The sequence below is a fragment of the Castanea sativa genome, chromosome 4 (genome assembly GCF_040712315.1).
Source record: "Castanea sativa cultivar Marrone di Chiusa Pesio chromosome 4, ASM4071231v1".
Classification (NCBI taxonomy): domain Eukaryota; kingdom Viridiplantae; phylum Streptophyta; class Magnoliopsida; order Fagales; family Fagaceae; genus Castanea; species Castanea sativa.
In genome coordinates, this window is record NC_134016.1 from 41981144 (window position 1) to 42006421 (window position 25278).

At 41.3% G+C, this 25278-nt stretch overlaps 4 protein-coding genes across 7 annotated transcripts; 3 read left to right on the top strand and 1 right to left on the bottom strand.

The window, feature by feature from the left end:
- Positions 1–1227: 1227 nt before the first annotated feature.
- Positions 1228–1884, bottom strand: LOC142632930 (uncharacterized). The gene has a single exon (XM_075807241.1). The coding sequence runs from the start codon at positions 1882–1884 to the stop codon at positions 1228–1230; it is 657 nt and encodes a 218-aa protein (XP_075663356.1).
- Positions 1885–7140: 5256 nt separating this feature from the next.
- LOC142632931 (uncharacterized) lies at positions 7141–8130 on the top strand. Its single transcript, XM_075807242.1, has one exon. It carries the CDS (start codon positions 7141–7143, stop codon positions 8128–8130), a length of 990 nt encoding a protein of 329 aa, XP_075663357.1.
- Positions 8131–8575: 445 nt separating this feature from the next.
- Positions 8576–9393, top strand: LOC142632932 (uncharacterized). Its single transcript, XM_075807243.1, has 2 exons — positions 8576–8998; positions 9109–9393. The coding sequence occupies exons 1-2, from the start codon at positions 8576–8578 to the stop codon at positions 9391–9393; spliced, it is 708 nt and encodes a 235-aa protein (XP_075663358.1).
- Positions 9394–15550: 6157 nt separating this feature from the next.
- LOC142631131 (protein EXECUTER 2, chloroplastic) lies at positions 15551–22584 on the top strand. Of its 4 annotated transcripts, none has more exons than XM_075805213.1 (11): positions 15555–16073; positions 17435–17551; positions 17634–17699; positions 18655–18761; positions 18851–18932; positions 19929–20624; positions 21052–21178; positions 21278–21447; positions 21570–21644; positions 21915–22007; positions 22109–22584. In XM_075805213.1, exons 1-11 carry the CDS (start codon positions 15753–15755, stop codon positions 22208–22210), a joined length of 1956 nt encoding a protein of 651 aa, XP_075661328.1. In that variant the 5' UTR covers positions 15555–15752; the 3' UTR covers positions 22211–22584. The 4 variants fall into 4 exon arrangements, 3 of the variants coding, with proteins under 3 accessions (XP_075661329.1, XP_075661328.1, XP_075661330.1); XM_075805215.1 differs by having other exon boundaries at positions 15557–16073; positions 17409–17551; XR_012843523.1 differs by lacking the exon at positions 22109–22584 and having other exon boundaries at positions 15551–16073; positions 21555–21644; positions 21915–21964.
- Positions 22585–25278: the final 2694 nt, after the last annotated feature.

Consider the following 25278-nt stretch of genomic DNA (forward strand, 5'->3'; position numbering starts at 1 on the left):
TGATAGGCCACTGGATCATCCTTCCTGCAGCCTCTGGCTTGTTCATTGACTTTTTTATAGGTTAGTCCGTCATCACCAAGATAGAGTTCACCTGGAAGTAGGGGCACAGCTTGCGTGAAGCTACAATCAAAGCGAATGTGATCTTCTTGATCAATGGGTATTTGGCTTCTGCCCCTTAGAAGGCCTGACTGACGTAGTAAACTGGAAGTTGTCTTCTGTCCTCTTTTTGAATCAAGTTACGCTCACAGCTGTAGCTGACACCGCCAAGTATAAATACAGATTTTCTCCCTCCTTGGATGGGCTCAAGAGGGATGGAATGCTCAAGTAACACTTGAGTTCCTGTAAAGCCTTCTCACACTAGTCCGTCCAAGCGAAGGCCTGCTTCAGCATCTTGAAAAAGGGCAGACATTTGTCCATTTATTTTGAGACGAACCTGTTGAACGCTGCTATCCTCCCTGTGAGTTTTTGGACTTCTTTCACAGTCTTGGGCGACTTCATCTCTAGTATGGCTCATACCTTCTCTGAATTTGCTTCTATTCCTCTCTAGGACACCATGAACCCTAAGAACTTCCTTGACGCCACCCCAAAGGCATACTTGCTGGGGTTTAACTTCATTTAATATTGCTTGAGAGTTGTGAACGTCTCTTGAAGGTCGTCCAGGTGAGCAGACTGTTCTTTGCTCTTGACGAGCATGTCGTGTACATACACTTCCATGTTCCTCCCCATCTGTCTGCTAAACATTTTGTTTACTAACCTCTGGTAGGTTGCTCCTGCATTATTTAGCTCAAAAGGCATCACCTTATAGCAGTAAAGCCCTTGGCTTGTGATGAAGGCAATTTTCTCCTGGTCTTTCTTCACCATTTTTATCTGGTTGTACTCCGAGAATGAGTACATAGATGTCAGGAGCTTATGTCCTACTGTGGAATTTATTGGCTGATCTATTCTTGGCAGGAGGAAGTTGTCTTTGTGTAGGCATTGTTCAGGTATGTGAAGTCCACGCACATCCTCCATTTTTTGTTTGCCTTCTTTACGAGGATGACATTGGCCAGCCAATCTAGGTAGTAGACCTCGCAGATGAAGCCCACTGCTAGTTACTTCGTCCATGGCCGCCTAGTTTTGTTCCGGATCAAACACTCGTCGTTTCGGCTGGACGAGCTTTTTCTTGAGGTCAACATTTAACTCGTGTTGGATGATCTCTGTGGATATTCCTAGCATGTCCTCGTGGCTCTAGGCGAAGATGTCTAGGTTCTCCTTAAGGAATTGGACTAGTTTCTTCTTCATGTTTGCACTCATGGTCGTCCCTACTTTTGTAGTCTTTATTGGCTCTCCATCTACCACCTTCACAGTTTCTAGGACTTCCACCTGGTCCTCTTCGTTTTCCTCGATTATCCATGTATGGTCTTCTTTTGCAGCTAACACTACTTGGTAGCACTCCCTAGCCAGTATTTGATCTCCTTTCACTTCACCTATGCCATTTTTCATTGAAAATTTTACCTTCAAGCAATAAGTGGACGTGGCTACCTTCCAACAATTGAGTGTGGGCCTCCCAATGATCATATTATATGAAGAGGGACAATCTACTACTAGAAAGTCTAACTGATAGGTTAATTGTCGCATATAAGACCTCACTATGACCGTCAACGTCACTATGCCTTTGGGATACACCTTGTCCCTGCTGAAGCTGACGAGAGGGGACTCAAAAGGATGCAGCCTACTTGGATCCAACTTTAGCTGTTGAAAAGCAGAGAGGTAGATGATGTCTATGGAGCTGCCATTATCTATGAGGACTCTCCTGGTGTTGAACCCTTCTATCATAAGCATTATGACTAAGGGGTTTTCATGTGGCTGCTTCACTCTTCTAGCGTCTACTTCTGAGAAAAACATGTCCTTGTCCGTCCGTCTTTACTTCAAGGTTGGTATCCTATGGATGCTATTCACCTGCCTTTGATACGATTTCTTGAGGGATGAACGACCCACTTGTGGATGGCCCACCTGTGATCGTCTTTATCTCCCCGATCACACTTGGTGGATGTTGGGACGCGTGGTCTTCGTCCCTTGGTGAGGCTTCGCGCTTGTCCTTACTATCATCCCTAGACTTGCTGGGCTCTCCCCTTTTCACAAACCTTTGCAACTTCCCTTTTCATATGAGTTCCTCTATCTGCTCATTCAGGTCCCTACAATCTTATCTGTAGTGCCTGTGATCCTTATGGAAACGGCAATATTTCTTCTTGTCATGTACATTAGGTGACGAATGTAACGGCCTTAGCTATTTAAGGTAGTGCTCATCTTCAATCAGTGCCAAAATTTTGTCAACAGGTATAACTAAAGGAGTGAATTTTACCGTCCGAGGAGTTTTATCGTCTTTCCTTTTACTCTCTTTGCTGTTCTGACGATTTGTACGCTCCATTTTTAATCCTCTTCGATCATCTTCCTTTCTTCCCTTCTCATTGGATTTCTCCACATCTTTTATCGCGTCTAAGGCGTCTTCGGTGTTCATATACTTTTGCGCCTTCAGGAGCATCTCTGCCATCGTCTTTGGGGGATTCTTAAGAGACCATGAACTCCCTGGACTTCAATCCGGCTTTAAAGGTTGTTAACTGCACTTTGTTATCAACTTCGTCAACCTCTAAAGTTTCTCGAGTGAAACGCTTCACGTACGACCTCAGGGTCTCCTTTTCTTCTTGTCTGATGGTAAGTAAGTGGTCTGCTGGCCTTCTAGGGTGTTGTCCCCCGACAAAGTGGCGTAAGAAGGAATTGCTCAACTGCTTAAAGTTGTCGATGGACAATGTTGGTAACTTCGTGAACCACTCCCTTGCACCTCCTTTGAGAGTGGTGGGGAAAGAGCGGCACAATATTTCATTAGAAGGTTGTTGAAGGCCTAGGGTCATCTTGAAAGTGTTGAGCTGGTCTAGTGGGTCTTTCAGTCCGTTGAACAGTTCAAGCTGAGGTAGGTGAAATTTTGACAGCACTAGGCATTCCAGTACTGCCACCGTGAAGGATGAATCCGTTGTCCTGACCATTCTATCCAGGCTTTGGTCCGTTTTCCCCTTAATGGCGCTCCTTATCTCATCCATCTCCTTTCTCATTTCCTTGAGAAGATCCGAGCTTGGTCCTTTTGGAGTGGCGGGTCTTCAACGGTCATTCCTTCTATGACTGTCTCCATCGTCCTCATGGTTGGTCCTAGACCGGTTTTCCTCTTACTGAAGCCGCAACCTCATCTCCTGGTTCTGTCTGGTAAGCTCTTCCACACTAGCTGTAAGTGTCTGGATTTGCAAGGCCAATGTTGCAAAATCTTGGTTAGACTCCATCTGAATTTGAGAATTGACTAGAACTACGCTTTCGAACCTAAGCGTGAAAATGTCATTCCCATAAATGGCACCAAACTAATGATGCGAAAATCGTCAGTAGTGTAGGTTCGTCCAGATGGAGTTAAGTCCTCATCGCTGTACTTGCAAATGTAGTACAAAGCTTTCCCCAAATAGTCACCGGTGTGGCGCCTGCCACAACGTCTCTAGTGATTAAGTTAAAGCACAGAAGCTTTTGAGGAAGTAAGAAAACTTAAAAGATCAGAGTTACGTATGCTAGTGTATTTTGGGTGTGTGCATCTGTACTTGGTTTGGTTATGATGGGCGTATATATATAGTTTCGTAGTTTCTAGCAGTTGGGGCATTAATTGTGGCTTTAGTGCTCCTTTCGTAATGCCTTTAGGTTTATTAATGAGGGCTTTGATGAGCTCCCAACGGTCTGACAGCTAATTGGTAACCGTCCGGGGCATTGAAACTTCTTATTAATAACTTGCCTCCCTTCGTCCATGACGTGGCAAGATGGACGAAGGCATCTTATTAGATCGCCTAGGCATGAGGGTTCGTCGGTCCCATCATACATTGAACTTAGTTCTCATGTAGAAAATAGAAAACTGAAAATTAAATCATTAAATCTATCTAAAACATTTCAAGTAATAAATACATATTAAATATTTGAGTTGGATCTTTGCTTAATTTCAACTCCTCAAAGCATTTCATCACTTACTATACCCTTCCTTGTCTATGGGTGCCTAAGTATTTACCGTAAATCTTTCCTCATTTGAATCTCATTCATAGCTTTAAGAATTCCTATAAAAAAGTGAAAATAGCTCATAAAACTATAAATTTCCAACTAGAAGTATAAGCGACTCATTGGCAATGATTTGGAAAAAGGAACTTGCTCAAGTTGTAAGTTAAAATGATAAGTGTTTCTATATAGGTCAATTGTCACTGTTAATGGACCTGAACCTTATTACTCAATCCATGACCCTGGTGAAGATTGGGTAATAGTAATTGCACAATCATATAGTGTTGGATATATTTCAACAATTTACTTTTGTGATTAAACAAAAAGGAGCAACATACAGATCAAAATATAAGTAATAACACAAATAAATGTGATAGGCAAAAGTAATAAATAGATACTGTAAATATAAGAAGAAATCTGCAAATAATTAAAAACTTACAAACCGGATTCATGAAAGATAAATAATTCAGGTCAAGTCTTGTGTTTGACACAATCTCCTTAAAACATATTTCGTCTCTCACACAATTTGTGGTGTTTTGAGACTTATGGACGTTTGCCTCACAGGATAAAATGATCTACAACACGGAGAAGAAGCACACAAGGTCCATGTTTCGCGAATTACTCTATCTCTTTCTCTCTTTTTAACTCAAATGAATGCACAAAATATTTTCTCTTTGTGAGAGTTAGAAAAAAAAAAAATTGTTTCTCATGAATGATGGACTATGCATATATACGATACTAAACAGACACACTGTTTCAGAAGTAACTGTTGTATACAGACTTACTGACTCAAAAAATAAAAAATAAAAATATTATTATTATTATTATTATTATTATTATTATTATTATTATTATTTGAACAAGAGGACCCAGTCCACACACGCCTAAAGCTCAACCCAATCTAACCCATAAGCATATAAACTCATTCTCTATCATTTCTTATGTGGGACTTAAGGATTTTCACCACTTCAATATCTTGTTTAAGTGGACACATTAGGAGTTAATTTCTTATTCACTCCATACTATTTTTCCAACATATAGTTTAATGTAAACTAAAGATGTAACATTTATCTCTGATTGTTTAATTTAAACTAAAGATTTAACATCCATAAAATTGTGTTTAAGTTTTCTCTAAACAACTTTTTTTTTTTGTTATTGATGGGACTGACGAAGTCAAACACAGACGAGATCGACTCCACAGATGAACTTAACCAATTATCTACATTACTGACGAGGATGATTAAGACCATTCGATGCTGCCAATAATGTCCCGAACGGTTACGAAACCAGCTGAACGAGTCGTTGGAAACGTATTGAATGTCATTACTCAGTTGAAAACGTTATCAAGAAAGACATTAACACCATAATGGCTAGAATGCAAAGGGATATATAAAGCCCTCACAACGCCAATACGAGGTACATACATAGTCACAAGATACACTGATCTATTTTTTGTTTTTATTGTTATAAACCTTCTTCCACACTAACTTTGGCATCGGAGGCGTTGTGACAGACACCACACCGGTGACCATTTGAGTGAGCTTTTGCTTCCATCGTGACGCAAGAGTGTGATCGGCCCTATCTGGACGAACTCATAACGACTGACGAACTTTTGCTTCATCAGTTTGGTGCCGTCTGTGGGAACGACATTCTCGTACTACGGTTCGAAAACGCAGTTCCTACGACCTTCAATATCTAGATGGAATCCAACCAAGCTTCAGCAACCTTGGCTCAACAAGTTCAAGCTCTTGCGGCCACCGTCGAAGAACTCACCAGATAGAATCAGGAGATGAGACAAAGGCTTTAGCAGAAGGAGAACCGATCAAAAGCTGTCCAAGAGGATGAAGGGGACAGCCACGAGAGAAGTGACTGACGAAGGACCATTACTCCAAAGGAACAACATTCTGATCTCCTCCAGGAAATGAGGAAGGAGATGGACAAATTGAGAAATGCCATCACGGAGAAGACGGATCAGAGCCTAGATAGAATGGTCAGGGCAACAGATTCTCCCTTTACCATGGTAGTCTTAGAACGACCAGTACCAGCAAAGTTTCAGTTGCCTCAACTTGAGCCTTTTGACGGGCTTAAGGATCCCCAAGATCACCTTGATACCTTCAAGATGACACTGTGTCTTTAGTAGCCCTCTGATAAAATAATGTGTCGTTCTTTCCCTATTACGCTGAAGGGAGCTAGAAGAGAGTGGTTCACAAGACTATCCACTTCATCCATTGACAGCTTCAAGCAGTTATGTAGCGCCTTTCTATGTTATTTCGTTAGAGGGAAACGTCCTAAGAGACAAGCGGATCACCTACTCACTTTTAAGCAAGGAGAAAGGGAGACCTTGCAGTCATACGTCAAACACTTCACTCGAGAAACCCTAGAAGTGGATGACGCAGACGACAAGGTACAACTAACAACATTTAAAGCAGGGCTTAAGTCCAGAGAATTTATCGTCTCATTAGCAAAGAATCCGCCTTGAACGATGGCAAAGATGCTCCTGAAGGTCCAAAAGTACATGAATGCCGAGGACGCACTGGCAGCCATTGTGGATGAGGAAAGGCCAAGAAAGGAGGGAAGGAAGGAAGACGAATGTAGGGGCATAAAAGGAAGCGCCCAGGCCGTCGAGGAAGTGACGTAGATAAACGAAAGGACGAAAAAGCTCCACAGATGGTAAAATTCACCCCTCTAATCATGCCTGTTGACAAAATTTTGACACAGATTTAGGATCAACATTACCTTCAGTGGCCTAGACCTTTACATTCGTCCCCTAACGTGTGTGACAAGAACAAATATTGCCGATTCCACAAGAATCATGGCCATTACACGGAGGATTGCCGAGACCTGAAAGGACAAATAGAGGAGTTGATACAGAAAGGAAAACTGCAGAAGTATGTGAAGAAGGGAGAGTCCAACAGGTTCAGAGACGGCAACAAGAGCCAGCGCGAATCCTCGTTCAAGAATGAGATCTGTCTATCCTAACCACCACAGGATGTGATCAGGGAGATAAGTACGATCACAGAAGGGCCATTCACAAGGGGATTATACAAGTCCCTCAAGAAAACATGCCAGAGACAAGTAAATAGCGTCCATATGGAACCCCTATTCAAGCAGAGACGGAAAAACCAAGACATGTTTTTCAACGAAGAGGATGCTCGGGGAGTAAAGCAGCCAGATAATGACCCTCTGGTTATAACGCTCACAATCGAAGGGTTCAACACCAAGAGGATCCTTGTAGACAACGGTAGCTCCACAGACATCATGTACTTACCAGCCTTCCAACAGTTGAAACTAGATCCTGGGAGATTGCGCCCGTTTGACTCCCCCCTCTTCAGCTTCAGTAGGGACAGGGTATACCCCAAGGGCATACTGACGCTAAAAGTCACAATAGGGATCTACCCGAAGCAGCTGACCCATCAGTTGGACTTCCTGGTGGTAGATTGCCCCTCCTCATATAATGTAATCATTGGGAGACCCACGCTTAACAGGTGGAAGGCGGCCACGTCCACCTACTGCCTAAAGGTGAGATTCCCAACTGAGGACGATGTCGGCGAGGTGAAAGGCGATCAGGTCCTGGCTAGGGAATGCTACCAGGCTGTACTGGCTGCGAAGGAAAACCACACGTGGACAATCGAGAAGGAAAAAGAAGACAAAGTAGAAGCTTTGGAAGCAGTGGAACCCGTCAAGGGAGAGACTGCCAAGATGATGAGGATAGGAACAACCTTAAGCCCCGAGATGAGGACGAAACTCATTCAATTCCTCAAGGAAAACCTGGATGTCTTTGCATGGAGTCATGAGGATATGCCCGACATATCACGCCAGGTCATCCAACACGAGTTGAACGTAGATCCTGGGAGAAAGCCCATCCAACAAAGACGACAAGTCTTTGCCCTCGAACAAAGCCAAGCGATCACCGACGAAGTTAACAAGTTGTTGCAAGCAGGCTTCATTCGGGAAGTTTATTATCCCGAGTGGCTGGCCAACATCGTGCTAGTGAAAAAAGTGAATGGGAAATGGAGAATGTATGTGGATTTCACGGATCTAAACAAGGCTTGCCCAAAGGACAGTTTCCCCCCTGCCTAGGATAGACCAGCTGATAGATTCTACAGCCGGGCATAAGCTACTGACGTTCATGGATGCCTTTTCAGGATACAACCAGATAAAGATGGCTGAGGAAGATCAAGAAAAAACCGCTTTCATGACGAGCCAAGGGCTTTACTACTATAAGGTGATGCCTTTTGGATTGAAGAACGCAGGGGCAACATACCAAAGATTGGTAAACAAGATGTTCAGCAAGTAGATTGGCAGAAACATGGAGGTGTATGTGGACGATATGCTCGTTAAGAGCAAAAAGGAATTGACGCACCTAGATGATTTGGAAGAGACATTTAACACCTTCAGAAAATATCAAATGAAGCTGAATCCTAGTAAGTGTGTTTTCGAGGTTGCGTCAGGGAAATTCTTGGGATTCATGGTGTCCCAGAGAGGGATAGAAGCAAATCCGGAGAAGGTACAAGCAATACTCAACATGACATCGCCAAAGATCGTCAAAGAAGTCCAAAAGCTCACAGGGAGGATTGCTGCACTCAATAGGTTTGTCTCCAAAGCAACGGACAAATGCTTACCCTTTTTCAAGACATTGAAGCAAGCTTTCGTCTGGATTGACGAATGCGAAGCAGTGTTTCAAGAGCTCAAACGTTACCTGAGCAATCCACCCCTCCTGAGTCCGTCGAAGGAAGGAGAAAACCTTAACCTATACCTGGCGGCATCAGTCACGGCCGTCAGCGCAGCCCTGATTCGAGAGGAAGATAAGAAGCAGCTTCCAGTTTACTACATCAGTCAAGCCCTCCAGGGAGCAAAAGCCAAGTATCCCAGGATTGAGAAGATTGCATTCGCTTTAATAGTGGCTTTACAGAAGCTGCGATCGTACTTCGAAGCACATCCCATCCTGGTAATGACAGACTAATCAATCAGGAAATCCATGAACAAACTTGAGGTAGTAGGAAGAATGGTCTAGTGGGCAATCGAACTTAGCCAGTTCGACATCGAGTACCATCCCAGGACAGCCATCAAGGCGCAAGCTCTAGCAGATTTCATTGCCGAGTTCACCCTTCCAAAAATGACGACCGCGAAGATGAGGCAGAACAGTGGACAATCCAGACTGATGGCTCATCAGCCCAAAAGAGGGGGGGAGTAAGGGTCATCATAAACACCCCTGATGGAGAAAAACTCAGATATGAAGTTCAACTAAAATTCCCGGCAACTAACAACGAGGCTGAATATGAAGGGATACTGACAGGATTGAGACTCAGGCAAGCACTTGGGGCTAAGAACTTGCTCATCTAGAGCTACTCAAAATTGGCAATAGGGCAAATTAGGGAAGAGTATGAGGCAAAGGAGGAGAGAATGCAAAAGTACCTCAAGCTGACGAAACATCTAGCTCGGAACTTCAATAAGTTGGACTTCGTTCGGATCCCAAGAGACCAGATTAGGGCGGCAGATGAGATCGCGAAGATGGCCTCGTCAGAAGAAAAACCGACGAATGGAGAATTACTCATGGAGATTCAGAAACTCCCCAGCATTGAAAAAGTCCCAATATGTTCCATCCAGAGCGTAAATAGCTAGATGGCACCGATTGTGTCGTTTCTCCAAGATGGGCACCTTCCTCACGACGCCCTAGAGGCCAAGAGGATCAAAACGAGAGTAGCTAGATTTACGATTTTGAATGACACCTTATACAAAAGGGGCTTCTCCATGCCCTACTTGAAGTGTGTCAAAGAAGAAGAAGCCAAGTACATCCTTCGAGAAGTCCACGAAGGAATTTGTGGAGACCATACTGGGCCTAAATCTCTAGTAAGCAAAGTCATTCGAACAGGATATTTCTGGCCAACCATGCAGGTAGACACAGCGGAACTCATCAAGAGATATGACAAGTGCCAGAGGTTCGGGAATGTCCAGAGGCTGCCGGCAGAGAAACTGACAACGATAACCTCCCCGTGGCCGTTCGCATAATGGAGGATTGATATCGTCGGCCCATTGCCCCTAGGAAAAGGATAGGTAAGGTTCCTGCTCGTTGCTATTGATTACTTCACAAAATGGGTCGAAACAGAGGCAATAGGAACTATCACAGAGGCACGGATCCGTAGCTTCGTATGGAAGAATATAATTTACAGGTTCGGGATTCCAAGAATGATTATATCAGATAATGGGCGTCAGTTCGACAGCCAGGGATTCAAGGACTTTTGCTCCGGACTAGGCATCAGGAACCAATTCTTGTCCCCAGGACACCCACAAGCGAACGGACAGACAGAGGTGACTAACCGAACACTGCTCAGAATTATCAAAGCCCGACTGGACGAAGCGAAGGGCGCCTGGGCGGAAGAATTGCCCAATGTCTTGTGGGCCTACAGAACAACAGCAAGAACCCTAATAGGAGAGACGCCTTTCAAACTCAATTATGGCACTGAGGCGGTAATCCCAGTCGAGGTGGGAGTGGCTAGCGTCAGGCGAGAAGTATTCCGCGAGAAAGACAATGACGTCCAACTGTGAATCAATTTGGATTGCCTAGATGAAATAAGAGACAAGGCCTCTAGCAAGACGGTGAAGTACCAGCGGAAGGTGACCAAGTACTACAACAAGAGGGTCAAGCTCAGATGACTTGAAATAGGCGACCTCGTCCTTCGCAAGGTCACCACGGCAACCAAAAATTCCGCCCAAGGAAAGCTCGGTCCTACATGGGAAGGACCTTACAGAATAGTCCACTACTCCTGGCAAGGCAGCTATTATTTGGAAACCCTAGACGGGCAGAGGCTCCCGTGACCCTGGAACATTGAGCACTTGAAGAAATACCATCAACAGATGTAACACAGAAATGTACTTATTCCTGAAAATTAATGAAATAAAGATTCAACTAATGTCTTCATACAGGTCTCGTCAGTAGTAAATCCCGGAAACCCAATATGGCTAAGCAATAAGATTCCGCCTAGATGGATGTACATTGTCGACGAAGCCAAGAGATTGTCTCGAAAACCTCTAAGAAAAAGCCTAAGTAATAAGATTCCACCTAGACGGATGTGCATTACTGACGAAGGCAAAAAAGAAAAGAGAAAGCCTAAGTAATAAGATTCCGCGTAGACGGATGTGCATTACTGACGAAGGCAAAAAAGAAAAGAAAAAGCCTAAGTAATAAGGTTCCGCGTAGACGGATGTGCATTACTGACGAAGGCGAAAAAGAAAAAAAAAAACCTAAGTAATAAGATTCCGCCTAGACGGATGTGTATTACTGACGAAGGCGAAAAGATTATAAATAAATAAGCTAAAGTAGTGAGATTCTGCCTAGACGGATGTGCATTACTGGCTGAACCAAAAAATAAGATCCAACCCTAATGGATACAAGTTGCTAATGGGTCAAAGAGGTTGACGGGTCTTGAAGCACACACAGGTACAACATATGTAAGTAAATACGATGTTATAAAAACCCAAAAACCGAGGGCAATTACCTTTGTTTTTACATCTAAAAGCCCATAAACACTGGGCTAAAAATATTCTCATCAAAAAGCAAATTAAAAATGTTTTGGAATTTGAGCCTAAAACATGTCAGGCATCTAAAAAAAAAGAAAGGAAACTTTGAACAAGTAACAGGTTCAAACGTCCGAAATAGCATCGTCGTCAGCAGGGGCACCAAGGGCATGAGCTTCAACGACTAGGACATCAATGGCAGGTGTGTCTCCAGGAGTGTTAGCAGTCGTTGTTTGAGCAGCCTCGTCAGCAAAAATCTCCTTGTCCACTTCCTCTATGTCCAGCGTCTCCAAATCTATTCCAAAAGGGTGCTTAATACAATATCTCCTCAAAAGCTCGAACCCCTTGAAATACCAGCTGAAAAGCATGGAGTTGTACTCCTCAGTCTGCTGGAAACCCTCAATAGCCCTGGAGGCGACGACCTTGATCTTCTCCTTAGCGGCTACAAGCTGCTCGTCCTTCTCCAAAACCAGCTGCTGCTCGACCTTAAGCTCGTCGCTCAATTTCTTGACCTCCTCCCTGGCATGATGAACATCCTCCATCGAAGTTATCAAATCCTTCTTCAGCTTCGAGTTCTCTATCTCCAGGACCTTAATCCGAGAGAGCGAGGACTCAACCTTAGCCCCCTGAGCAAGGTACTCCAAGGAAAGATGAATGGTCTCCCCCAACACCTAAGAAAAAAAGAAGAAGAAGAAGGAAACACATGAAGGAATTTAACCTTAGTACACCTATATATAATAAAAAAGATAACTTAGCACGAGCGGGTTACCTGGACGAGCTTATGGAGATGACGACCCATCAGCTCATTTGGAGGCAAACCCGAGAACACCTTCAGGTCCTTCGCGATCACGATCCCATGAGCCCTATCCGTCGCCAACCTCTCGTCATCCTAAATAGTGGATGAACAAGCAGCGTCCTTCCCCCTATCAGACGTGCAAGGCCTTTTTGAAGCAAGGGTCGGGATCTCTTCAACCGAGGTGGCAAGAGGAGCTGTCCTCGTCGTCTCGGCAATAGAAAACAACTGGAGTAGCTGAAGCAGTCGGAGTGACGGAGGAAACCTTCCCCTTGACACGGACCACCTTTTTTCCAATATTGGACAGCGGTTCGTCCTTCTTGGACCGCATCTTCTCGTACATACCTTTGTTAAATTTCGTCGTCATTTCTGCAAAGAAGGAAACACTTATAAAAGAGCAAAGGAACCGAATACAGATATGGGGACCAAGATTGGCGAACTTAATGCTTACTCTTCTTTCCTTCAATGTCAAGGCTCTGCAGAATGTAGGGGGACGGATTGGGGCTGAGATTGTAAAAAGCAAGCGTTCGCAAATCTACTAGATTGCCCCAATTTTCAATGGTTTGGGAGTACTCAATGGCCTTTTCAACACGTTCCTTATACCTGCTTTTAAGCTTAGGCCTCCTTTTAACTGCACAAAAATCAAAGAGGTTAATGATAATAACAGTGGATTCAACAAAGGTAAAAAAGACAAGAAATAATACAGATGCACCTAAAGTTGGGGTTCCCTCCCGACGAAGCAATCTGGGGATATCACCCCAATCCTGGCTAGAGGGGGTCTCAAAATCGTCCCCGGACACAAAGACAAATCTGGACTTCCAGTACCTAAAGGACAAAGGTAAACCCTTGACGATCATGGTTCTTCTCTCCCATAGTACTAACTCATAATACCCATACTCTTTGGACTCTTTCAAACGATACAAATAGACAAGCTCACTCACCTTGATCATATCCCCGTTAGCGGCCAACCATATTTCCATACAATTGAACACTATTCTCCACAAATTGGGCATAAGTTGCCCAGGAGCGATACCAAGATAAGCTAAAAATTCCATCAAAAACGGATGGACGAGAAGCTTAAGTCCACAAATGAAAGCGGCCTCGTAGAAGCACACTTCATCGAGAAAAAATTGGCACGGCCTCTCCTCGTCATTGGGCCTACGAATACGAACCCGTTCTGGAAACTGAAACCTATCCCTAAATCTACCCACGGTGTTAGCATCCAGCCCACACACCTCTACAAGGGCATGAAAGGCCCTAACCTCCCTAAGGGTCGAGACAGCCTTATCCCCCTCTACCTGCTCACCACTGGACGATAGCCCAGTCTCAAGATCATTGGACCTAACCTCAAACATTGAGCCTTGCTCCCTCACCAAACCCTCGAACCAATTGACTGATTGACGAAGCAAGGGAAACAACTCACCCAAAACAACACCCAAGCTATTACCCTCGAAAACGAAGTTCTCAAGGTTTGGGAAAACACCCAAAGACCCCTCTAAGCATGCAAAAAGAAAGGAAATTGAAGGACAAGCTATCCTAACCTCAAAATTACTGACCATGAACACCCAAAGGAAAACACAGAAAAAACAAGAAAATACTAAAATCCCCGAAAACTGAAAGCAGAAGCCAAAAGAAAAGAAGAATCAAATATTTATAATCACCGAAGAGGGAAATAAAAAGGAATTGAGAAAGAAAAGAGTACCTTAGAAAAGAAAAGGGGAGGAGCTCAACACCAACCACGCACCAGCTCAAAAAGAAAAACAACAAAGAAAAATTGAGAGGAGAAAGCGCTCAGAGACAACTAAAATTTTTAGAGAAAATGAAAGATACAGTAAAAAGAAGAGAAGTTTAAAAGAGAGATTAAGGCAAACTGAAAATCAACGAGAAACCCAAGGGTCATACAATGAGGACATAAGCCCTCTCCAACCGTAACATGCCATGTGGCCACGACCAGCATAACGTCGCCACTACGCATTTAATGCGGCACGAAATCCCAAAGGTTGCCCAAAAAAAAAAAAAACCCTTTCATCTTCCACGATCGTCAGGACACGTCATGACGACCATAGAACCCGGGGGCAGCTGATGGGACTAACGAAGTCAAACACAGACGAGATCGACTCCACAGACGAACCTGACCGATTATCCACATTACTGACGAGGATGATTAAGACCATTCAATGCTACCAATAATGTCCCAGACGGTTACGAAACCAACTGGACGAGCCGTTGGAAACGTATTGAATGTCATTACTCAGTTGAAGACGTTATCAAGAAAGACATTAACACCACAACGGCTAGAATCCAGAGGGATATATAAAGCTCTCACAACGCCAATACAAGGTACATACATAGTCACAAGATATACTGAGCTATTTTGGTTTTTATTGTTATAAACCTTCTTCCACACTAACTTTGACATCGGAGGCGTTGTGGCAAGCACTACACCAGTGACCATTTGAGTGAGCTCTTGCTTCCGTCATGACACAGGAGTGTGACCGGCCCTATCTGGACGAATTCATAACGACTGATGAACTTTTGCTTCGTCAGTTATTATTCTTTTTTGATACAATTGTTATTATTCTAATTACAACAATGAAGGAAAATTTTAACCCAAGCAGCCATTGAGCGAATTGTTAGTGGCCAATAGCGCCCTAGTTGATAGCATTCCTTTATGTGTTTATCACTTGAGGAAACACGGGGCACTAATTATCCTCATAAATGAAAGCGAACAATATCACAAAATTTGGTTTTGAACATAAATTTGTGTTCTTAACGTTAGCTTAATGTACCAATGATTCTTTTTTTTTTTTTTTTTTATGAGAAAGCTGAATTCATTCAATATGAAATTGAAGTACAACAAGGGGAATACAAATAAAGGATTCAGTACATTCAAGATGGTTGAGATCCTATCGTCATCATTCAATGATTCTTGAGATCTTGAGATCCTATCGTCATCATCTTGGGGGTTATCTCCAATGAATTAATTCTATAATAATCTGATGTCGGTAAAACGAGAGGACTTCTCATGCCCGAGGGAACTTATCATATATTGACGTGGCCACGCGGGTTAGAAGTTGGAGAGGGTACCCAGCCCACCACAATCGCCCTCCTCATCATCAAGAGACAGACAAATCAAAATGGACCCCACAGATCCAAATTTCATAGGATCTGAGGGCTTTGGATATTCTTTCTTTCTTCGACCTGGGCTTAGCTTATCCCCAGTCCCCACTCCACCATCCTATCCTAAGAATCAAAGCCCCTCTCTCTCTCTCTCTTACAAACCAAAAGGTCCAAAACACCATTTTTTCACAGATTGAGAAATTCAAGCACACCTCCAATCTTAAAAAACACAGACACAGTCACAGATTCACAAACATTAGAGAGAGAGAGTGATATGTCGGTGGCTAATACATGGGGCGTGGGACAAGGAATCCCAATGACCCAACTGAGGCCAAGCTTGTGTTTCTCACATTTTTCATCTGTGAAATCAAAAACCCATCTGAGTTTCGTTGTGGGTTGGAGCTGGGGCTACTCTGTTCAGACCAAGAACGCTTCTTTTAACAATAAGACCCGCAAGAACTCCAGCTTCCGTTGCTCTAATGGCAGTAACAGTAACAGCACCAATACCAGTTCTTCTTTGGAATGGGATTGGAACCGATGGAACCGCCATTTCTCCGAGATTGAACAAGCTGAGAGCTTTGCCTCTGTTCTAAAGGTATTCCTTTTCCTCTCTCTCTCTCTTTGTGTCAGAGATAAAGCTGATTTTTTTTTTTTAATCTGTTTATGATATTTTGGAAGGGGGTTTCTAATAAAGTCTGCCCAGTTGCTAAATTCAGTGAAATTTCATGGTTGTGATTGCTTTTTAAGTTCATATAAACATGACCCAAGTAGATATGTTATGGGGTGTGAAGTTTTGGAATTGAATATAGCTTTAAAAGGTTAAAACTGAGGAACTTTAACAATTTAACTTGGAATTGGTTTTGTTAAGAAATTCCTGATTTCAGTTGCTATAATTAGCATGAGAAACTTGGGAATAGAAATTATGTGCGTTTTCTGGAATGTAAAGAGTGAGACTTTAATGTCATTGGGAGTTTGGTACAGCTGCTCAAAAGTGTCACGTTGCACAAAAGTTGCTACTTTCCGCCACTTTTTTTTTTTTTGTCCTTCTTGTCCCCTTTTGGTTGTGCTTCACATCCATGTTTTCTCGTGGAAAGTGTGAGGAAATGTAGTGACTTTTAAAAGTGGAGTGACTTTCTGAGTCCCATGGCACCAAAGAATTATCCGGACATGGAACCAATATCATGAAATTATAGACTAGTGGATCACATCCCACCATTTTGGAAGCTCAAAACTGAGATGGAATAACTGTTTTTCTAATTAACTTTGCCATATATCAGGAAAGTTTCGAGTCGCTACTAAATGGCTGGTAACTTGGAATATTCTACTGCATAATGGCCTTAAGACCACCTATCTATAATGGTGCCAAGATTTATTTTGGAGAACTACAGGCTGTGTCATGTTTGCACTGTCAAATAAGCTGTGAATTCTTATCGGTTTGCAAATCAAAAACTTAGATGTACTTAGTACATTTAAGTTATAGAGGTCAGGCCTTGGTGCGATGGCAAGTGCCTTCCACCAAAAAAACACATGTTGTGAGTTCAAGCCCAAGAATCTGACTCCAAAAAAAAGGGTGTTGGGGGGGGGGGGGGGGCTTTTTAAGGCTGCCTACCAATCACCTCTCCCAAACCCCACAAAAAGTGGAAGCTTTTGCACTAAGTACAACCTTTTATTTCATTACACTAAAAGATATGCTAGAATGATAAGTAACATTTCAAAATTTAGCATAACTCAGATTGATGAACTTACACATGATGGTTAAAATTTCTCTTTTTCCTTTTTTGGTAAGTATTATACTTAAAGCAAGCGCCCTTAGGTTTTGGCTTGAGTGATGGTAGTTGTAGCTCTCAAGTCTCAGGTTGAAATCATGCCATGAAAATGAAAAGATTACTCAATTTTAGATAGGTATTTACAAGTTTCTGTCTTTTTTTAGTTCTGATGGGAAGCCATGCTTTGTAGTTTCAACTTGAAGATGCAATTGAGAAGGAAGACTTCCAAGAAGCTGCGAAGTTGAAAATGGCTATTGCGGAAGCTACATCCAAGGACAGTGTTGCTGAAATCATGTCTCAGTTGAAGGTCAGCTCAACACTTGAATCACCAGATTTGCGGACCTGCACATGTCATAGTTTGGCAATTGATCTGATTTATTTATTTGCAGCATGCAGTTGACGAAGAGCGTTACCATGATGCTTCAAGGTTGTGTAGGTACACAGGAAGTGGACTGGTAATCTTAGCAACTATAAGCTATTCTATTTATATTCAATAGTCACCCTATTCCAGTTCTAGTAACCTGGTTTGCAGTTCCCCTTCACTGTTATTATCTTCCTTGCCCTCAATAGCATTGTCTTTGTCTTTTCTTATTCATTTTAATTTCAAGTTACTAATTAAAAAGTAGAAGGTGAAAAGAGGTTATTATCAAGAAGAGATTAGTTTTAATGGGACTATGAGCATCTTGTGTTGGTTGAATTCATGTTTCTCTGCATTTATTTATTTTGTTGGGACTCGCCACCATTTTAGAAGAATGGGATGGCATCAGTTGTGATCCAACTATGTTAGAGAAAGAATTTTTGAAAGAAAGTTAGACATAAAAGAAACTGATAGGAAAATTAACATTGATGAGAATACATTTGTGACTCTTACTATATTTGTTTTTGTGGGAGAGTGAATTTAATTTGAAGTGTTTCAACATGTTTTTGAAAATTCTTTTGAACTGCCATAACATTGAACAGTGAGTTTTATCTCTTTTAGTTAGTGGAGAACATGGATTGGTAGCCAGTTAGGGATTGTTGTTCAACTTAATAGAGTTCTGTGATCTTCCTACTTTCTTCAATAATTACCTGATAAGTGGGGCTCTGGCATAGAGCTGTTTGAACTCACTTCTATAAAGCTGTTTTATTTACTTGTGATATATGACACTCCAGTTATGTGACTCCTTTTTTGATAAATGGATGGCTTGGTAGATGGTAATGTCTATACTGACCAAGGAAACTTTGTTGCTGAGCACATCCTTACATATAAAGATATTTCCTTAGATGGTTTCAATCAGTTTTAATCAGCCATTTAATAACTATGCTGTCATTCTGTTTAATATTCTATTCAAATCCTGATGGCAGGATGAGTCTCTTCAGTGGATGAAGTGTTTGTTAGTCTACTCTAAACCATTATCTCTATATATGTAGGTAGGTTGGTGGGTGGGCTACTCAAAAGATTCAGATGATCCCTTTGGGAGAATAATACGCATAACTCCAGGTGTGGGCAGATTTGTATGCAGGAGTTTTAGTCCAAGGTAAGATTCGTATTTCCTCTCTCTCTCTCTCTCTCTCTCTCTCTCTCTCTCTCTTATTTTTTTGATGTCTTATCTATTGATTGTTGCAGGCAGTTGGTGACTGCAGCTCCCGGAACTCCATTATTTGAAATATTTGTGGTAAAAGACACCGATGAGACATATGTCATGCAGGTGACTTACAGATGCTCCTTTTAGATTATCACTTATATTGTATTCAATCATGGTTAAATTTCAAGATTGTGGAAGATGACCCGGGGATGACTAGCTTATGTGTTATAGTTTGATTTGGCTCTGGTAGTGCTGAGTTTTGACCTAGATTGGGCATTTCAGACACACAGTCATGAAACTTGGGATGATTCTGAACCTTACCTAACCACACGCCCCAAAATCCCTTCTCATTTCTTGTTTTTTGTGTGTGTTCGATTGGATGTGCTTGTGCATTGTTGTTAAAAACACTTATGCTCATACAATTCCAATGAGCTCTGAGACAGTGTACCATGTTAATAATTTGATTTGTCTCAAAGTTAAGAGTTCTCATAGATCTGGGATACTACTTGCAACTACCAAGTCTTGACCAGGCTGATTAGAAATAGTTTATCTTTATGCTTTCTCCATTCATATACATACAACTGATTAAGTTGCAGTTCACAAGATCAATATAGGCAACTGATTTGGAAGCCCCTCTTGTACAAAGTCAATATTGTTCTTATAAACCCTATTCATTATATGCATTTGCCTGCTATTTTTCCCCTTTGGTCAACTGCAATGCAATTCTCATATGTTGGATGTGTGATTTGAAAATTTGGGTCAATGATTCAACAAAGGCTTATGGGACTAACAGCCATGGTCATTGTTGTAATTTTTTTCTTTTATTTTATTGTATTAAGTCCACTTGTAATTTCTATAATTACTCTGAGTGCTACCTTTTGAGGACTGCATCCATGTCAGGATTAGAATGTTGATTTGGCCTCAAACTGACTTGGCGTTATTTAAAGACTGTCCACTGATGAGTATCATATATAGCATCCAGGCTGGATTTCACCCAGTTCAGATTTGTTAGTCTACTGACATTCTTCAGTGGGGGATCTTCCTTCGGATATGTCAGGTTCTCCAAATTTGGTTGCAGTTTATGTGAAATGCTTCTGATAAATTACTGTCTGTTGACAGGTGGTATGCTTGCAACGAGCCAAAGGAAATTCAACAAATTCCAGTCCAGCATCCAAACTCACAAAAGACCCTTCTACTTCCGAAGTGGAGAATGAATCTGTAGTAGATGTTCAGGAAAATGAAGTAAAGGCAGAGAGAACTGAGGACAAGGGAACTAACACTGAGGGAGTGACTGAGGAGGGAATTAAAAGTGTGATAAATTTTCTTAAGGAAAAAATTCCAGGATTGAAAGTTAAAGTCATGAATGTCAATGTTGCTGAGGAAGTGATAAAGGACAGTGACTCTGTGAAGCAGTTGATGCAAGAAGACAACGAGAAGGCAGGATCTACTGAGAATTCTGAAAATGAAGTTGGTAATTTGGATGAGATTCAGCCTGATGAGGTCACCATAGGAGGAGGTAGTGATGCCTCAGAAGATGAGAAGGATTTGGATATGAAACTTTTTATTGGTGGGGTTGTTCATAACAGTGATGATACTCCTAGCAAGGATGAGTATGTACGTCTTCCTGCTGAAATTAAAGATATGGAGAGAGATTCTTTTGTGCTACATATCCCTGGGAGAAGCTTAGATCATGATAACGGAGAAAGTAAAGTGTCCAGAGTCAAAGTGGCTGCTCTAGCAGCTCAAGGTGTCTCAGAACTTATGCCTTCTGATGTTGCCAAGGCCTTTTGGAGTGCTGAAAAAATTTCTCCAAAGGTAAGGTTGAGATTTAGGGAGTTGTATAGTAATTGAGATGTGGACATTATGTTTGTTGAATACTCTTCTTGTTATAAACGATACTAGATTGGCACATAATAGGATATTGAGAAGCACTTATTTAGTACTCATAAATATTGGGAAGACTTAGTTTGGATTATTTCTTGTTATGCATTGTAAGTAAGTTTTTTAAATTAAGAAAATGCCTTCATTGGTTGTAATTGAGGTTGTCTGCATGTTGGTGCATTTTTTTGGTCCAGATTGAATCAAAAGGAAACACTGAAATTCCATTAAATTAATAAAAACACTGTAATTTTGCCTTTTGGATAGGTTTATCCCTCCCCCCAGTTTTTGCTCTACGTTACTTTTGGTTGCAATGGTATGTTTTCACTGACAGTAAGTATACTAATTCTTAACTTAATTTTAGGTTTCCAGAAATGTGCGTGAAATTGTCAAACTTGCTGTTAGTCAAGCACAAAAGCGCAGCATATTATCTGAGTATACAACTTTTAATCGGATTACTACTTCCAGAGGAGATTTAGACCCTTTTTCAGGTGACTTTACATTTTATCCATTTTCTTTCTTTCTTTGTTGCCCTTGAAATTCAATCAAAGCACATCTTTTGATGCTGTAACTGGCTTGTTGAAGTGTAGGCCTGTATGTTGGTGCATTTGGCCCTTATGGCACTGAGGTGGTACAATTGCAGCGTAAATATGGTCACTGGAATGGTGGGGATGATGAAGACAAGTCTTCAGATATGGAGTTTTTCGAATATGTAGAGGCAGTGAAGCTAACTGGGGATCTTAACGTACCTGCTGGCCAGGTTTGTGGCTTTAAATTTCTTGATGGTTATATGGTTATGCTGGCTTGGTTTTTGTATGTAATTGCCATATAAGCACAGTAAAGGATATTATAATACTAGCTATGTAGTTTTTGTGTGTCTAGGTGACATTTCGTGCTAAAATTGGGAGAGGAAATCGCTCGTCCAACCGTGGGATGTATCCAGATGAATTAGGAGTGGTAATTATACTTGCAATTAGATAGCTCTCTTTGTGTGTGTGTGTGTGTGTGTCCACGCACATGCATCCATGCATGCATCTGCAATGATATGTACTCGATTCTCATTGATTCTGAAACCAAGCACTAGAGATCCTCAACCATGTATTTGGTGCTATGGAAATGCATTTGTGACATGTATCATTGCATATACTCCACTTTTTAGGCTGCATAAAATCTGTTCACCTTGGACCTTTCAGACATGCAACTGATTCTAAATGCTTATTTGACCAGGTTGCGAGTTTCAAGGGTCAAGGAAGAATAGCAGAATTTGGGTTCCGAAATCCACAATGGGTTGATGGAGAACTTCTCCAACTAAATGGCAAGGTAATGAAACTGTTGTGCTAGCATTTCTTCTCAGTACAAGCCTGATTTCTAACTGCGACACAAATGTTCAGCTGTGTTTTCTTTATTGTGTTTTTATGTAGGGCATTGGTCCTTATGTCAAAGGCGCAGATCTTGGTTTCCTATATGTTGTACCTGAACAGAGTTTTCTTGTGTTGTTCAACCGATTAAAGCTACCTGACTGAGCCATTAGATTGAGCTTTTAATGCTGAGAATATTCGTACCATGTTTGAGCAGAGAAGGCAGTTTTAAACTCTCCACCCCCCCCCCCCCCCCCCCCAACTATTTTTTTTTCTCTTTCTTTCCCCTTTTTCATTTTTAGGGGCTTTTTTAATCTCTTTTTTTAGCCTTCTTTTCAAAATTTTCTCATCTTTTTTGGCTTCTTTACTGAGCTGTATATCAGTTTTGCTGACCAACCAAATATAGAAAGGCGAAATGATTGTAATTACTAAGATAGTTTAAATGTGTTTGAGAGGAAGAGTTCTTCAGGATGCTGATTTGTGTAAGGATGTTATAGTTACTAAGCTAGTAAAATGGTAAAGGTAGATAATTGAGATTATTGTTAGTTATGAAGAGTTTTATTTTTGGGCCGTGGGGCATAGAAATGGCAATGGGTCAGTTTAGTGGGTTTTTTTGGTTCAATCCTACCCTAATAGTTGGTGAATATTGGTGGGTTTGGGGTGGGCATAATTGGGTTGGGTATATAAAACTTATTTATCTATTAAAACCCATTTAACTAATTGCTTTTATACCAATTCTAACTCAACCCAATTATTATGGGTAAACTTCAACTCACCCAATTATCAAAATTACCAAAATGCCATTAAAGTAAAAATCTCAACACTTTCTTGGATTACCTTTTTCACTCTCTCTAGTCTCCACTCTACTTTCCTGGGAAAAAGAAAAAACTTTTCTTGGATCTAAAATTTCTTTATCTTTCTCCTCCATTGCCTCCCCACTTCAAGTCTAACCAAAAAACTCTCACTTGTGCTCTCTCTCTCTCTCTTTTATTTTTGAGAAACTTTCATTTCATTCATTTTCCCTCTCTAACTTTCTCGAGAAAATTCCAATCTCTTCGATCAATTTCTTGGCCTCCTCAGGATCACTACTTTTGAATTCAATCTCATAAAAGTCCTAAACCCGAAATCAGGCTCATCCACCTCCAATTTCAAACCTTTCCATTGATACACTTCCCTCACATTCTCAAACCCTCCTAACCCCACAAATCCTAGCACCCCAAACTCCTCCTTTACCCTCTTGAAAACCCTAGACTTCGCTGCACTCGAAAGAATCTTCTCTGGCTCAGCCACGCAGTCTCTTCTGATCGATGGGTCCAACGGTTCCTTGTCCTCCTCGACGCGGCTGACGCCATCGATGAAGACAGCTTTGGCCTTGAGAGTAACGACGCAGAAGGTCGGTGTCGAAGAATCGGAGATGGAGGGTGGCTCGGCGTGATGAGTGCTCGCCGAAAGAGCTGTCGAAGAAGTGGTTCTCTTGGCGGTGGTATTTGTGCTGTGTTTGTTGTGTCTCATTGTTCTCTGTGAGAGCTAGAGAGAGAGAGAGAGAGAGAGAGAGAGCAAGCAAGCGAGAGGAGAGAGAGAAGTGTTTGGAAGCTAAGAAAATGAAGGAAAATGAAAACCCTGAAACACTGAAACGTTTGAGGACTTTTTATTTTTATTTTTATGGGAAGGTTTGGGTTGAATTTGGGTATATTGTTTTTGGATTAAATGGGCCTTAATAGATTTTTGTTAAAACCCAATAATCACTGGGTCTAATTGGGTTGATGCCCATTTAACCCAACTAATTGCAGAGTCCAAATCTTCTGTCTCACTTTTCTTACTCCACTCTATACTCCATCAATAAAAACTTGACACATGTTCACCTAAGTAATTAAATACTATTATTAATTAATAACGATAGCATTAATAATTCAATAATGATAATATTTAATTACTTAGGTGAACACGTGGTAAGTTTTTATTGATGGAGTATAGAGTGGAGCAGGAAAAGTAGGACAGAAGATTTGGACTCCTAATTGGATGGGTTTGGGTTCAATTAAAGTGGAGTCCAAATCTTCTGTCCCACTTTTCTTGCTTCACTCAATACTCCACCAATAAAAACTTGTCACGTGTCCACCTAATTAATTAAATACTATCATTATTAACTTATTAATGCTACCGTTATTAATTAATGATAGTATTTACTTAATTAGGTAAACACGTGGCAAGTTTTTATTGGTGGAGTATAGAGTGGAGCGGGAAAAGTGGGACAGAAGATTTGGACTCACTTTTAACGGTAGCATTAATAAGTTAATAATGATAGTATTTACTTAATTAGGTAAACACGTGGCAAGTTTTTATTGATGGAGTATAGAGTGGAGTAGAAAAAGTGGGACAGAAGATTTGGACTCAATTAAAGTGGGTGGGTTTGAGTGGGCAAATGGGTTTTGGCTTACTTTGCCACCCCAATTAGTGATTGAGAATTTTTATTAATGGGTGTGGGTTTAAATTTTTAAACCGGTTAGGGTATATTGGAAGGATTTGAATTTTTCACTTTAGGTATCCAACTCAAGCTTAGGTAAGGATTCTTTTTCCTTTCTTCCTTGTACCCAAACAAAGAAAAGAAGAAAGTTGCCATTATGCCTGCTGATATCCAATTTGAATCCAACAAAAAAAATTATGTGACATGCTCTATTGGACTTAAATTTGTGTTACAAATGTTTAGTTGCAACTCACAAACTTACATAATTGGTCATTGACATCATGTTAAATTTAGATTGTGATATATCATGTGAATACTTGAAAAGTAATGAGGGAAAATTGTTGGTGTTTTCTTTTTGTTAATTAAGACATAAAGGTAAAATAATTAAAAATTTCTCAGTACCTGGAGAGAGAGTGAGTGATGCTTTTCTTGTTTCTTTTAGGTATATCCTTTTGAAACTTCTAGGGGTATAAGGCTTTCACAAGTATCTTCTGGTTAGAGGCCAAGTAGCTTTATTTGGTGGGATGCTTCCTTTGATTGTGTATCTGACGCATGAATATCATTGACACTAAAGTGGGAGAATCTGTTCATTTCGAGGGACAAAAAAAAAAGTTGGAAGGAATTGGTGCTCTTTAATCTTTATAGCTTTATCATACAAGAAGAATAGCCCACTCTTAAAGCAACCTAAAAGAACAACCTTTACTTTTTTATCTCAGAAAGTCTCCACTGAAAGCTTGTTGGGAATTATCTGTGGGTTAAAGCAAAAAGAGTA

What these genes read in the sequence shown, in the direction of transcription:
- LOC142631131 (XM_075805213.1), top strand. Translation starts at nt 15,753, where the DNA reads ATGTCGGTGGCTAATACATGGGGCGTGGGACAAGGAATCCCAATGACC. An exon ending in AAATCATGTCTCAGTTGAAG is followed by an intron (nt 17,552 to 17,633) that starts GTCAGCTCAACA and finishes ATTTATTTGCAG; the next exon opens with CATGCAGTTGACGAAGAGCG. An exon ending in TGCAGGAGTTTTAGTCCAAG is followed by an intron (nt 18,762 to 18,850) that starts GTAAGATTCGTA and finishes TGATTGTTGCAG; the next exon opens with GCAGTTGGTGACTGCAGCTC.
- LOC142632930 (XM_075807241.1), bottom strand. Translation starts at nt 1,884, where the DNA reads ATGTTTTTCTCAGAAGTAGACGCTAGAAGAGTGAAGCAGCCACATGAA.
- LOC142632931 (XM_075807242.1), top strand. Translation starts at nt 7,141, where the DNA reads ATGGAACCCCTATTCAAGCAGAGACGGAAAAACCAAGACATGTTTTTC.
- LOC142632932 (XM_075807243.1), top strand. Translation starts at nt 8,576, where the DNA reads ATGACATCGCCAAAGATCGTCAAAGAAGTCCAAAAGCTCACAGGGAGG. An exon ending in TCGAAGCACATCCCATCCTG is followed by an intron (nt 8,999 to 9,108) that starts GTAATGACAGAC and finishes GTACCATCCCAG; the next exon opens with GACAGCCATCAAGGCGCAAG.